Source organism: Hyla sarda, chromosome 1 (assembly GCF_029499605.1).
Source record: "Hyla sarda isolate aHylSar1 chromosome 1, aHylSar1.hap1, whole genome shotgun sequence".
Lineage (NCBI taxonomy): Eukaryota > Metazoa > Chordata > Amphibia > Anura > Hylidae > Hyla > Hyla sarda.
In genome coordinates, this window is record NC_079189.1 from 289,293,048 (window position 1) to 289,308,768 (window position 15,721).

At 41.0% G+C, this 15,721-nt stretch overlaps 1 protein-coding gene across 3 annotated transcripts in view; it reads right to left on the reverse strand.

Annotated features, from left to right (window-relative positions):
* Positions 1–4,635: 4,635 nt before the first annotated feature.
* SGTA (small glutamine rich tetratricopeptide repeat co-chaperone alpha) overlaps positions 4,636–15,721 on the reverse strand; it is a 31,763-nt gene continuing 20,677 nt past the window's right edge. For 2 of the 3 annotated variants that reach the window (XM_056516509.1, XM_056516494.1), the window contains exons 6-12: positions 12,576–12,680; positions 11,249–11,387; positions 11,106–11,168; positions 10,228–10,265; positions 9,506–9,535; positions 7,805–7,900; positions 4,636–5,495 (exon numbers count right to left, since the gene is read on the reverse strand). In XM_056516509.1, the coding sequence (XP_056372484.1) occupies positions 5,381–5,495; positions 7,805–7,900; positions 9,506–9,535; positions 10,228–10,265; positions 11,106–11,168; positions 11,249–11,387; positions 12,576–12,680 (586 nt within the window). In that variant the 3' untranslated portion in view covers positions 4,636–5,380. The remainder of the gene's footprint in view (positions 5,496–7,804; positions 7,901–9,505; positions 9,536–10,227; positions 10,266–11,105; positions 11,169–11,248; positions 11,388–12,575; positions 12,681–15,721) is intronic. The other variant, XM_056516500.1, reaches the window with a different exon arrangement.

Sequence of the window (15,721 nt, forward strand, 5' to 3'; positions counted from 1 at the left end):
TACCGAATAGCAAAAAAAATGTTTTCCTGAACTATATGAATTTTTCCCATTCCGCAATACCGGTTGGGCCCCCCCCCCCCCCCTCGAATGAATGAATTATCAGCCGCATCACACTGTCCCCCACATCGGGGGGAACTAGTCATATGTGACCCGCGAGCGCTGCTTCTCTCTCTCCCCCCCCCCCCCCCCCTCCAAATAATTGGGCCGGACGGCTTCTGACATGACAGTGCGCTCAGCCTATCACCGGCCGAGGCGGGACATCGCTGCGGCCGGCGATAGGCTGATGGCTCTGTGACGTTCCCATCCCCCAAGAAGCAGCATGAGGCTTGCATCGCTGGACCGTGAGGCCGGTACCGGGGGAACGTAGGAAGGTGAGTTAAAGTTTACTTCGTTTATTTTTATGCCCAGGCACAGGATAGTACAGTACAGCGCAGCGGCTGATAATTATTTGGGGGGGGAGAGAGAGAGAGAGAGAGAGAGAGAAGCAGCGCTCACGGGGCACATGATGGAGGGGAATTATACGGATAAATACCGTGATACACATTTTTGGTCCGAGATTTTTTCGTGACATATTCTACTTTATTTTAGTGGTAAATTTTCGTCGTTACTTGCATCCTTACTTAATGAAAAATCCCAAAATTTCATGAAAATTTAGAATTTTTCCAACTTTGAAACTCTCCGCTTGTAAGGAAAATGGATATTACAAATTTTATATTGATTCACAAATACAATATGTCTACTTTATGTTGGAATCATAAAATGGACATATTTTTACTTTTTGAAAACATTAAAGGGCTTCAATGTATAGCAGCAATTTTCAAAATTTTCATGAAAATTGCAAAATCCGAAGGGAAAGATGTTACAGAACTACAACTTCAGCAGGCATCCCGGTCCTGTCCCCAACCGGCTATCCGCAGGGACCGGAATTCCAACGGGCACATCCATACGCCCTCAGTCCTTAAGGACTTTAAAACGGGAGCGTATGGATACGCCCGCCATCCTTAAGATGTTAAGATCAATAAAAGGTAATACCTCACCCAGGGGGATGGCTTCCCGTTTGAGATATATCGCAGGTTTAGTCAAGTTCTTATCCCAGCTTTGGTAAGAGTATTTAATGCAGGACTAGAAAAAGCCAACTCCCTGGATCAATGTGTGAAGCTGCTATAATTTTAATATTAAAACCAAATAAGGGGAAAGAGGGTATGTGTTCATACAGACCTATATCGTTATTAAATACTGATGTTAAGATCATAGCAAAAGCAATGGCCAATAGACTACAAGGGGTGATAGTGGGCTTAATAGGGGAAGATCAGTGTGGCTTTATTCTGGGGAGGATGGCTAAACATAATATTCATAGAGTTCTGTCTAATATTCAACTGGGTAATATGAGGTGGGGGGAGGGGGGGCTTCCACGCCATCCTGTCTGGGGAGTGGGAGTTCCTATGGGGGGGGGGGAATGCGAAAAGATACATTTGTAGATATGGTTAAATTATTGAATAATAATCCAGTGGCAAAGATTTCTGTGAATGGAGGGTTATCAAAGACCTTTTCGCTTACTAGGGGTACTAGACAGGGTTGCCCTCTCTCCCCCTTGCTCTTTCCCATGGTCATGGAGCCATTGGCGATAAGGATTAGGAGGGAGGAAAGAATAAATGGGTTTGGAGTGAGGGGGAGAAAGGACATGCTATCACTTTATGCAGATGATATACTGCTCTTTTTGGAAGATCCAATAGTGTCAGTACCTAGAGTAATGGCACTTATAGGGGAATATGGTGGGAATTCTGGGTTAGGGATAAATTGGACTAAATCTACTATGTTGCCCCTGGGAACAGAGGAAGTGACCCCAGATTAAAAGGTTAAAGTTTTAGGAAGAAGTATATAGGGAAAGTGAATAAATATCATAAATGGAATACGAAACCCCTGATTGAAAAAATAGAAATGCAAACTAAATTATGGGGGGGGCAGATAAGATTGGGCTGATTCAAACCATTCTTCCTAAACTTTTGTTAAGAAAAATTACAGCAGTTTTCAATTCACTATAAAGTTAGAATATTTGTGCCTCCCTATGGATAGGAGTGGGCTGGCGTTTCCACATATTATTAAGATATCTTTTTTTAGTCTGCTCAAGTATATTTTATTAGAGTGGAAAAAATTATATTTCTTTGGATATATGATTAAAAACTCAAAAAGGGGAATATGAAAATATTTATCAGTTATTAGAAACTGGGCAGTTGAAAAATGGAAAGGAAACATAATAGTTGGGAGTCTGGATAAATCTTGGGAATAAAAAAAAAAAAAAAAAAATAGAATTTTCCAATAATAGGAATGTTAGATATAGCCCCACTTTGGGAAAACACAAACTTTACATATGTTCTGAGGAAGGTAGAGATGAAAGCAATTCAAGAGTTAGGGTTTAATTTAGTAAAAGATGTTCGTAGGAAAGGAAATTTTTTTAGAATGGGGAGAAATAAAAGAGAAACTGATATGGGTTTTTGGTTTGAAAACATGAGGATGGCAGGCATGTTTAGGAGCACAATAGAGAAGGGATTAGTGATTAAAAATACACCGGAATTCATTAAGAAAATAATAGAAAGTAAGGTAAATAGAAAAATAATGTCTAGTGTTTACTCAATGCTGATTAACACCCCGAAGAAAAATATGAAACACGGTAGCACTCGAGCATGGGGGAGGAGTTGGGAAAAATAGAGGATAGACAATGGGAGGGTATATATATAAAAAGATTAAGATCCCACTGAATAATAACCACAAAATAGTTCAATTTAATATAGTGTATAGATATTATACTCTATCCTTTTTGTGTAAAATAGGCAAAAAAAATGGATAGTAACTGCCCTAAATGTGAGAGGAGGAGCAGGCTTTCTACACGTTGTTGATATGTACAGAATTTAGGAATATTGGATTGATGTATACAGAAAAATACAAAAACAATTGGAGATCAAGCTTGCCCCCTCGCCTTTAGTAGGAATATTAAAAGAGAATGTTATTCTATACTAGATTTATGATGGTTAAAAAAATTGATTGATCAGCATCCCCTTGTAAAGGGGAATGGATAGAAATGGTGAGAAGAGATTATAGTAAAAATCAATAAGATATAATAAGATTGATATAGGAGAAGTGGAAAATTGAATTTTTTTTTTTTTAATTGGGGGGGGGGCACAATAAGAAATATAATGGGTATTTCTTTGTAATCAGTTGTTTTTTTTTGTATTTCATATTATACAAAGAAAAGGTGCAAGATGAAACCAACGCATTTCAGTTTACATGCAAACCTTAATCATAGCAGTATTTCACAGGAGAAAACATCCAGCATATATACCTGCTAGAGAAGTAATGAACAGGTAAAGGACACATCTTTCATATGACGTGTGATCTGGTAGTTACAATTATTCAAGCAGCTGAATATGTCCAGATACCTGGTGTCCAGATGAAGGATCCAAAACACCTCCCATCTGAACACCAGCTTACTCCAGTCACCAGCCCGGCCGGGGGGGCTTAACTCTTTCAATACCCTGAACGCTCCCGGTCAAATCACCCATATGTTTCTCGGCAAAGTGTCTTGTAAGTCCAGACACAGATCTTTGAAGAGTTGTAAGGTGGTTCGGCATTACAAGGGGTTCAGCAATTCTTGTTTCGAATTTTCTAGTCGTACAACCAATGTACTGTAAACTGCAGAGATTGCACGTAGCAAGGTAGATCACATGTGTAGTGTGGCAGTTTATAAACGTTTTTATATCATATGAAGTACCAGTGGATGTAGATTTGAAGCAGCTTGATATGTGAATATATATATATATGCATAGGTTGCAGCGTGTATGGCCAAATTTATAGCATCCCGTACAACTAAGGCTGGGTTCACACTACGTTTTGTCCCATACGGGAGCGCATACGGCAGGGGGGAGCTACAATCTCGCGCTCCCGTATGTCACCGTATGCGCTCCCGTATGCCATTCATTTCAATGAGCCGACCGGAGTGAAACGTTCAGTCCGGTCGGCTCATTTTTGCGCCGTATGCGCTTTTACAACCGGACCTAAAACTGTGGTCAACCACGGTTTTAGGTCCGGTTGTAAAAGCGCATACGGCGCAAAAATGAGCCGACCGGACCGAACGTTTCACTCCGGTCGGCTCATTGAAATGAATGACATACGGGAGCGCATACGGTGACATACGGGAGCGCGAGCTTTTAGCTTCCCCCTGCCGTATGGGACAAAACGTAGTGTGAACCCAGCCTAAGCCAGTTCTGTTTGTCATTGGTTTCGGCTTAAAAGTCACTGGGAGACAGTTGGTTGTATAAAGATTTAGAATGTTGATCCAGGGATTTATTCTGACTACCATATTTGGAGTTGGGAAGGAATTTTTACCTCTAGTATGAGGGTTTTTTGCCTTCCTCTGGATAAACTCAACCTATATCCCAAATGAGTCCCTGCTGAACTTGATGGACTTTTTTTTTTTCAATCTTATGAACTATATCTATCACACACACACACTATAAATATTTTATATGATCTGAAGAAATGGATTTTTAAACCGTCTTTTTTTAGTCCCTATTAGGGTGTGGAGTCAAGCTGTGGGGCTGTCATAGCAGTTTACTTTAGAAAGTAATATTAAACAGCATAGGGATTCAACTGCACTCGGACATTCTTTATTAAAATGCATTAGGCATGGAAAAAGTTTGGCTGTCAGAATTTTACCTCTTACAATATTCCACACCAAATGAATTTTGAGACGCTCCAGAACCTAAAAACAGTTTCTGAAATTCCAGACAGAGCTTGAGATAGTGGATGGTGGCTGAAGACCACGAAAGACTGTTCTTTTAGTATGTGTATTGTGCAACTCATTCCAGGACAGTCAGAAGATTTGTTTCTGTTAGGAATCACAGACTATTTTGCAAGTCCAAAACCAAACATTTCACTTTTTACTAGCAGTATCTCTGCACCTGGAACAGAATGTGGTTAATCTGAAACAGTCATTAAATTACAAATGGGTAAATGGTGCTAACCAACACCACAAACCCCTGTATAAATTATCAGAAAAGGATGAGATCAGACAAGGATAGGTCAGGGAACAAAGGAAAAACACCAAGGTACTGTATCTTTACCCAACAGGAGCAAAAAGGCCAAATATTCTTACTGGGTCAGCCCTTTGTGCTACCTTGTGGTAAGTTATACTTATTCGATCCTTCAGGAGATAGTGGTGACTCACAAAGTATGAGGTAACGTTTAAAAATAATAATCTCCATTAAAGTATAACGATAGCCACTGTTCGCATAATTGTAAAAAAGGAAGACAGGCCATAGTGTGACTTGGTACTTCCTGTTCAAATTTTCTTGAAATATATAATCAAATCACATGCTGGTGCAGATCATTGATGCTGATCTTCATTGCTTGCACTTGGAGTTCGGCTTCTGATTTGACTGCGCAACTGTTCTATTAGTTCTGGGTTTTGTTGCTGCATTTGTTGAGCAAACTGCTGCCCTCTAGATAGGATAACAAAAAAAGAAACAACATTAATAATGTCAAACAGACTACATAATCTGATAAACTTTGCACTTCTCATTCTCTAAATTGTGGATGTAATGTGATAAAAAAAAAAAAACATGCAATCTGGAATTTGGTATCATTTTATGTTTAGGTTATTCACCATGTGGGATAAATAATGTTATGCATCAATAGTTCAGACAATTCCATGTGCGAAAATACGAAAAGATTATTTTTATTTGGAAATTGTGTGTTCTTTAAACCTTTCGTATTAAAAAGGTTAATGTACGGTATGTAAAAACTTTATTGTACATATTTTTTCACTTTATTAGTTCCCCCTAAGGTACTTTTATCAGCAATGGTTTGATACAAGAGCTTAGTGCAGTAGGTCTGTACTGCACTAATCTCTGCAAACTCTACTATATTGGTAGAGCCTGCTACAGACATGCTCTCAATAGATAGCAGCAATGTATCATTGGAATTGTAGTCTGTTACCCATAGACTGCTGCTGAAGTCCATCCACTCTTGCTGCACAAAAAAAATGGAGCAACTTATGACAAAAAAAAGATAATGATACATGTTTAGGATGTAGGATGAGTTCTATACCGTTGCTCTGTGTTTAATGACCCAGCAGCTTCCTTTCAAGTTTTTCATATACAGCCCAGAATACCACTTTAAAGAGGAACATTGGGTAACTAACCCTATAGCCCATACGAATTGCCTAAATATCATATCTAGAGATGAGCGAAGTTACAGTAATTCGATTCGTCACAAACTTCTCAGCTCGGCAGTTGCTGACTTTAGCCTGTATAAATGAGTTCAGCTTTTAGGAGAGTCTCCTAGGACAGTATCCACCTTTTCCAGCCCACCGGAACTCCGGAGAGCTGAACTAATTTATGCAGGCTAAAGTCAGCAAACGCCGAGGTACATGATGAATCAAATCACTGTAACTTCACTCATCTCTAATTATATCATATGGAGCACTTTACACCCCCCCCCCCCCTCTTTGGTGGTGAATGTGTAGGACGTGAGGGAAAGAAGTCATCTAGCCTGCCACCTCCTCTCTGTCCAAATCCCTCTCTGAAAGCAGCCCCCACCCTCATGAGAGAGAGATCATATGGTTTCTGTACTGTCTAGGGGGCCTGGCTTAAGACAGCGTCTGGATGCTTTGCCTTGCAGCCCCTACCCAGCAGAAAGCTCCAGTGTGTTATAGGCTGAGGTCGCACACACCTACAAGCTCTCAGCACTAAAGTGATAATAAATCAGTGTCTCTAGCTTCTCAGCATAAATCACTGTATCCTGTAGTGTTCCGCGAGCATGAAGACTGGGCTAGCTGCTCTCTGAAATGTTTCATATGTGACATACTGTGTGCAGAGAGCTGAGAAGTGTGCGGACTCCGCCTATCACATGATAGGAGGGAGCTGCTAGGAGCTGGTGGACAGAGAGCAGAGCTGCACTGACTGCCAGGAGTTGTAGCTGACATGCTGCAGGGAGAGGGAAGGTTGGCCAAAAATATCAAGCAGCCAGAGAAGGCCATAGGAGCCATGCATGGGATAATTTACAGGCAACATACATATCTAGGTAGTGTGGTGGCTGTGGAGCTTTATATAAATATTATATATATATATATATATATATATATATATATATATATATATATATATATATATATACACACATATATATATACACATACACACACTTCCCTGGAGTACCCTTTTAAACCTTTGAAAATGAGAAATCATGAACAAAAAGGGTAGTGTGTAAAATGCACATAATCCTATCCTGGTTTATGGTTAACCAGCAAAAAAGCAATCAGGATCTAGAATTTTAAAATGAAGGGGCATTAAAGTGACATAAGCCTTTGGCTCCCAATGGCCTTATTTGAGTGGTATGTTATTAGAGAACAGATGCTAATCATAGGAGTGCAGTGTTTAGTGGAGTCTCAGCACTTGGACTCCCATGATACTATGTCTGCTATAGCTTAGTAACATGCCACAACAAAGAAAATGTTAACAAAATGATAAAGTTCTGTTACTAAAGGTCTGGCAGTTGTGTGTAATGGAAATCTCTGTTAAAATCTCACCCCTTTGCATTATGCTGTATTTAGTAACAATCGGTTTTTAATATGAAATCTAGTTTATGCTGAATTATATTTTGGTATTATTTAGTGTAAGAGATGTTTTATATGACTCTAAAAACAAAAGTAAGCATCTTCTGTTGAAACAAGACACCTTTCATTTCACAGCACGTCATAACGTGGAAGAAAATGGCACAAAAAGGTGACAAATGGAAAACCTGTACGCACGCTTGTATAAGACTGGCCAGATCAGTAGGGGGTGTGTTGCCTGCAGCAGCTGCTCCAGCCATTGGATTGCCTGTGCCAGAAATCATACCGGACATTCTGAAAAGTAAAATAAAGTTATTCTTTTTAAACATAACTAATACACTTTCTGTCCAGCCATATAATGTATAATGGAAGAGGATATGATAAACATTTAAATTATGAAATTTTAACTTTACTGACTATGGGATCCAGCTATTTGGTAAACTTGGAGGGATTCTTTGCTTGTGGCTTATAGCTATAGTTCATACAAAACTGTAATGTAAAGTATGGGCAGAAACAGAGGGGCAGATAGAAACTGATGAACCAGGAGTTGTGATGAAGACCACCTTTAGACTGTGTTCGAACATTACAGTGGAGTTGTATTTTTAAAACATTTCTTAATTGCCAAATGGGCTGCAATATAGAAACAATTACAAGAATGGTTATTTTCTCAGATGGGGTACTTTGAACAGCACTGCTAGGAAGTTAATACAGAAAACTATCAGAAATTTATCAAAACCTGTGCAGAGGAAAAGTTGACCAGCTGCTCCTAGTAACCAGATTTTTTTAGAGGCCTTTTTAAAAATTAAAGAAGCGCTCTGGATGGTTGCTATGAGCAACCACTCCACTTTTACTTTGTACAGGTTTTCTTAAAGGGGTTCTCCGGTGCTTAGACATCTTATCCCCTATCCAAAAGGATAGGGGATAAGATGCCTGATCGCGGGAGTCCCGCTGCTGGGGACCCCCAGGATCTTGCACACGGCACCCCATTTGTAATCAGTCCCCGGAGGCGGCGTGTGACGTCACGCTCCACCCCTCAATGCAAGCCTATGGGTCGTCGGTAATCAGACCCGGAGCTAACACGCTACGGGGACTGATTACAAACGGGGTGCCGTGTGCAAGATCCCGGGGGTCCCCAGCAGCGGGACTCCCGCAATCAGGCATCTTATCCCCTATCCTTTGAATAGGGGATAAGATATCTAAGCACCGGAGTACCCCTTTAAATGACAAGTGCAGCGGCATTACACTTATCCCCTATCCACATAAGTATTTGATCGCGGGGGGACCGACCGCTGGGACCCCCCCGATCTCCCTAACGGGGCGCTGCCATAAGCGCTTATGGTGAGCGCTAAGGAGCGTAGCGTCGACCTAGAGGTCGACGGTGACGCCCCGTCTCCTCCCCATACAGATCTATGGGGGATGCGGGGAGGCACGAATGCTGCCTCCCCGCCTCTCCCATAGAGATGTATGGAGGAGGCGTGCCGGCCGCCACGTCATGCTGCGGCTGGCACGCCCCCAGCACAGGAGAGCCACGGCCCTGTACAGGAGATCGCCGAGGGCCCCAGCGTTCGGACCCCACACGATCAAACACTTATCCCCTATCTTGAGGATAGGGGATAAATGTTTGTAACACTGCAGATGTCCTTTAAATCTCTGCCACAGACTACCGTACTCTATTTACTATTTCTATGTGCAAGCCTGTTTATATCTTAGAAAATGAAAAAAAAAATCCATCAAAAACTCATCTTCAACGTCAGAACACAGTCTTACATCTTAGATGGTTGCAGGCCTCTAACTGAGCAGTGAGAAAATAAACCACAGGTAAGCATCACCCCTTAAGGCATGGTTATTATATTGTGTTCTGCTGGGCAAAATGAAAGTCAAATACACACATTTTCTCACCTTCCATGTTCATAATTTATAGGAGGCTTCCTGTAACCAATTTCATAAAGTCAGATGAAATATTACCATATTGTACACCTGTCACACAAAGTGGCTTCATATAGATGAGAAATGTTTTGGCTGCCTCTTTATTGAGTACACATATGCAGGCAGAGGAAAGGAATCAGTGATTCCAGCACCATGATTCATCAGCTGTTCAGGTTGGTAATTGGGGGGATTCTTACTATACAATGTGACTGTGGCAAGAAGATACTTTATAAGGGTTGTCTGGTGAATTATTTTTTTTCTTATTCTATTAGGCAGGCTGGGGACAATAAGGAGAAAATGAAAAACAAAAACTTTCTTCCGTCCCCTGTCTAACTGGGTTTAAGGACACCCAGTCTCCAATAAGTGTGGAGCAGGCCAGAGCTATAGGTGTGACATCACAGCGCCGCGAGCGGCACTAAGCTTCCCTTGGCTGTAGACACTATGCTCTGTAGTTTAGGGGAAAGTAGTGTCAGCGGCCGTGGATGGGGCACCCCGATATCTGAGCTACAAGGGAGTGGAGGAAGGTTGGGGGACAATAAGAAAATAAGAAATAAAAAATCTGACTGACAACCCCTTTAAATAGTTTTTTTCCTAAAACCAAAAGTTTTGAGATGTGAAGTAAAATACAACTTATAGATATACTTTTCTTCTTCCTTTAGAATATTTATGTAAAAGTGAATGCAACAAAAACTTACAACTGCTGTACTTGGGGGTTATTCATGAGATTTGATGCCTGCAAATAAAACAGCATAAGACTTTTAATAAGTGCATAATGTACAAGAAACACAAAACAGCACTGCAGTAAATATCATGCTACATATTACTGCACAGCATGGAGAAAAGGAGTTTAAATTAGCTTCTATTGACCACACTACCTGTGCCCAACACTACCCTTCTCCATTAAAGCAGCCTGTGTGTCCGGCCGGGCAGACAAGGCTTCGGTGAGAAACTGGTACAAAACACAAGGCTTTGAATAATGAATATCTAATTCATTCATATTAGAGCCTCTAATTCTTTTGGTAAAAAACTGCTGAGGCCAGAACATGTACCTTATAAAATAATATGCTGGATATGTTACCCCATTCTGCCATAGGCTGTGCTGTAATTGGGATCAACTGAAATTGCTTGCCTGATTTATTAGATCTAATATTCACTATGTCAGTTGGAGTACACCTGTGTACAGAGCAGTCTATTTACGTTTTAAGGAAAGACTGGCACCAACTTTCCATTCAATTTGGAACAAATTTGCTTTGAAGTGTTACAGTGTAACAGACCTATTTATTTCATTAAGGCAAACTAATCACATGGCACACTAGTAGTGCCATATTTATATATTTTTAAAGGCTTTGACAGGATTTACTTAATGTCAGTAGGTTGATTGATATTGATTTAACTTGGTACAGCGGCAGAACATGGACATAGCACAAAACACCAAGTGTGAACCTTATCTTATATTATAAAATATTAAGTGGGTAAATAAAACCCAAATGTGCTAAATATAACAATACATTTAAAAAGCACTGACCTATCAGAACATCACAGCAGCTAACTAGTGTTACTATACTTCACTTACCATGCTCATGAAGCCAGGGTTGTTCAGCAGCCCAGCTATATCAAAGCCTCCAGGAGCACCCATCTGTAACACAAATAAAAAAAATTTTAGTAAAATATGTCAAAATTCCTGTCCCCAGCTTAAGAAAAAGCACAGACACTTACTGGACTAGGCATTTCTTTCATCTTCTGTTCAGCAATTTTAAGGTTTGCTTTGTAAGTGTCATTGTCTGGGTCTAATTCTAAGGCCCTCTTATAGAAGCCCACAGCTTCGGAGTGCTTATTTAAACTTGATAGAGCCAGTCTGAAGGGAAAGAAATAAACACAAACAATAGAAAAAAAAGAGTCAAAAGTAGAGCAAGGGCAAAGTGTCTGAAACCTGACAAATCTAACATGTCTAAATGGGTACTTCTGTGGCCATTTGAGGTTTCTAGCTCCAGCTCTGACTAGAGGTAGTTAAAAGGGTTATTCAGTCTAAAAATAAATTAATCTCCTAGTGCCAGAAGTGTTACACAGATTTGTAAGTGATACATTTTTTTTTTTTAAATCAGGCCTTGTAGTACTCATTAACTGCTGTATGCCCCAAAGGATGTGTAGTAGAGCCCTGCGTAGGACTGTTTTCTGAATCCCAATCCCCCTGAATTTCTGACCATTACGCCCGCTGACGCAACATAAGTGTGTTCCCCCCCACCCATTACATCAGGATCAGCCCCTCATTCCATTACGCCACATGAGATTAGCCTTAATTGGCCTGTGACACTTCTCACTCCTTCCTGCACAGTAGTAGTGACACTGAGCGCTGGGAGAGAGGTATGTTGGCATAGCCAGTTCACACCACTGAATGCAAGTGAAGCCTAGTCCTGGAGGCTTTTCACATCTAAAGATACTGTGTGCGGTTTGAGGGAGTGTGCGGGATTAGGAGGACCTGTTGTATATCGTGTGACTACATGCAACAAACTGATTACCACCCAGAATGGGCAAGTATTTTATCGGATCTGGTGGGACCCCGATCCCATTGCAGTTCTCTCCTGCGAAATTCTTTCCATTCCAACACAATGCTCCTTGCTGCCACCTTTATCTGCATCAGGAATTGTCCAGTTCCTGACAGAGAGGTGGCAGCAGGCTTGAATTGTTTCAAATAAAGGTTGTTCACAAGCTTGTATAATTGTCCGATACCAGCTGATTTTAAAATATTTTTCCCACTGGAATATTCCATGAAAACAAGGTAGGTAGTGGTGGGAGGCAGGACCACATTCCTAACACACATCTATAGACATGTCTAAGAGGCTATGCCATAAAGAAATCCATTGTGTATGTGTCCAGGTATTTGTCATGGCATATTACATGGTCTCACATGAAACCGGTACAAAATACATGGCTTTAAATAATATCCAATTCATTCAGATTAGAGCCTTTAATTCTTCTGGTAAAATACTGATGAGGCCAGAACATGGATAACATGAATAATACAATAATATGCTGAATAAGTTACCCCATTCTGCCATAGGCTTTGCTGTAATTGGGATCAATTGAAATTGCCTCTTCACAGTCTTGAACTGCTCCAGCGTAGTTCCCTATTTTACTGTACGCTGCGGCCCTACAAAATAGTAAGGTTAAATTTGTTAATATTCTTTTCCCGAAAACCACAGTAATTAGGACAGTTTATGATTTAAGTTTTTCAGACTAACCATTCTACCACATTTACTTAACATCTCAACATATGCCACCTTATTCAACAGAGATGAGAATTCAGGTAGAAAAACAGACATGGTGCACATCTACAATCTTGTATAATGATCTGATTGCTTCTCAGCAGAATATCAAAAACTAACATGTTGTTAGTATACATTTTTGATCAAAAAGTACAAGCCCACCTATTTAGAGTGGGTCCCTAACGTCCCCAGTATAAAATGGCCTGGCATTGGGCGGCGACCAGTGCCACTCAAACCAGTCTATGGGCCGCACCCCCCCACCCCCACACAGACACGGCGCCAACGGATGCCGCACAGCACCACACTAGTGTGAACAAGGTGTAATAGCTCACTTACCATGCTCTCCCAGTCAGACTGGGAGGCTGCCAGGAAAGAAATGGCCCTTGTGTAGCTAACTACTACTTATATAGGGTTGGGCTGAGGGGGTGGGGAAGAGTGCAGCACATGTTCAAACAAAAAAAAAAAGGAGGGGATAGAAAACACAGTGTGAATTCAGGTAGAAGAAACAGACATGGTGCACATCGACAATCTTGTGTAATGATCTAATTGCTCAAATATTCAACAGAGATGTTTTGTTCATACAAATACATTGGAATTTTACATAATAACTATTAATAGAGACAGTAAGGAGCTTTGATCGCTGGGGTCTGGCTGCAGAGACCCCTTTGATCCCTAAAATTATCAGGTTTCAGGGTTTGTTTCTCCTCTCCTTAAAGAGTGGAGTGAGCTAATTTATTGAAAACTGAAATTATAGATGGTGTGCGCAGAAGAGGAAAAATAAGAAAAAATATACAGGTGACATTCTGTACATAATGGCTTACTTAGAAACATAAAACAGTAATTCCAACAATAAGTGGGCTTTATGTATTACTTAATGTGCTAATGTAATTTAGAAAAAAAAAATTTGATGTCATGCAGACGTAGCAAAAGTTTTAATTGATCATGGTCTTCATTCTCCCACTGATCTCTAGAGATAGCCACAAGGCCTTAAAGGGAATTTGTCGCCTAATAAACTAAAGTGTTTACATGGGTAAAGAGCTATTAGTACAAGACTAACAGTACCTGTTTACATGTCCATGGCTGCATCCCTCCCAGGGGGAAAACAAAACCACCACCAAAACCAAAGCCTTTTTAATCCAATGGTAGCTCCACCATACATGCATCATCACATTCAGATTCCCTAAGCTCATTGACTGAGCGCGCCTGAAGTTTGAGGCAGTTGCTTAAGTCAGCAAGCAAACTCACTGAACGTGTGGTGCACAGTATTTCAACAAGACTTCTGGTTGCTATCAGCAGTCGGGGACTCATTGCTAATGGCGGATATCAGCGATCATACTGATGTCCACCATTAACCCTACAGATACCGTGATCTGCATTGATCACGGTATCTATAGAGAAAAATGGAGGTGCCAGTGGGTTCGGATGGGCTCAAACCCGTGCAGTGCAATTACCCATAAATTTTTTTTTTTTATATCTGATAACGTGTTTGATAACATTACTACTGCCAGACAAGAGTACTACTGGGGTATAACATCCAAATAAGGCATTAAGCTTTAGGGTAAAAGGAGGGTGTATGCGACTAATAGTTGAGAGGATTGGGTCAGGGGAGAGGAGCACCAGGGTCCCCATAGACATTCGAAATTTGCCAGACACGTCCTAATTTTATATACCACTTGTGAGGAAGGTAGAACAAAAGTTTACCAACTTATTCCGGGGGCCTCTGATTTATCCATCCAAGGGCAATCACCTTCCTTGCAAGAAACATATAATCACCATACTGCAGGAACATACGCACATAGGGGCGCAAAACTTCTGACAACACACCAAATAGGAAGAACACGTGGTTTCAAATGGCAGGAGGTGCTCAACCCCAAATGCTTGGGGAGCAGATCCTGCGCTTGTGGTCTGTTGCTAAGGGCGATCCCCAGCATATAATGCATACAATGGAGGATGCCTGCAACAGACTACAAGTGCCACAATGGCATTCAACACCAGATAAACGGTATGGATGTGTAACAGAGTAATACATACATTTAGGTGCACTACTGTGGTAGATGTAAACAGTAACATATGACTAACCCTCAAAATGATGTTAAGATTGAGACAATAACCAGTATATACTTATATGAAGGACACACCTGAGCCCGCACACCAACGCCAAGGTTTCCCAAGTGGCACGAGACCTAACACTAACCTACCTGTGCTGCATGGGCAATACCAGTGGCCAGTTACAGCAGCATTAGGTCCGACTCACAGCCTGCTCCCAGTTCACTCCAGTGTGGCTAGGTACACATACAATGGGAGGAGGGAGGAAGGCTATGAGCCCCAACCAAGTAGGCTGATATGTTGCCGGCCTCACAGGTGCACCAAAATGCTGCCTATAATAGTGATTAGGGCACATTAGATTTGGAGTTTATACACCTCCAAGATTTGAACAACAACAAGAAGAAAAAAAACTACCACAGTAGTGCACCTAAATGTATGTATTATTCTATATAACACACCAAATAACAAAATCAGTGGTCCTGGTCATTGCAGTTTAGCGCCAAAAGAGGTCTTTGAGGTATAGGTGGTCAGGAAGGGACATGGAGGAAAGGAGATGTCAGGAACCATGCCACGTTACAACAAATGCCCCTGGGTTCTGGTCTTCTGTTTGCTAAGGCTTATAATCCTGATATTTTGGTGCGGCCAATTTTCTAGGTCATATTTCTGTTTGGCTTGTTCCACTGAAGCCTAGAGTGAACCAATAGACTCCGGCATCAGAGCTACAGTGTCATTTAGAATGGAAATTCTAGTCTCAGCCTGTGATACCTGGTCTCAGAGATAAGACAAAAAGGTGTTCTAAAGGCCAAAATGAGCTGTGTTCTTAAGGGGTAAAAGCATACGTCAGATCCCACAAAAAAAATAATTGTATATGTTACGCAGT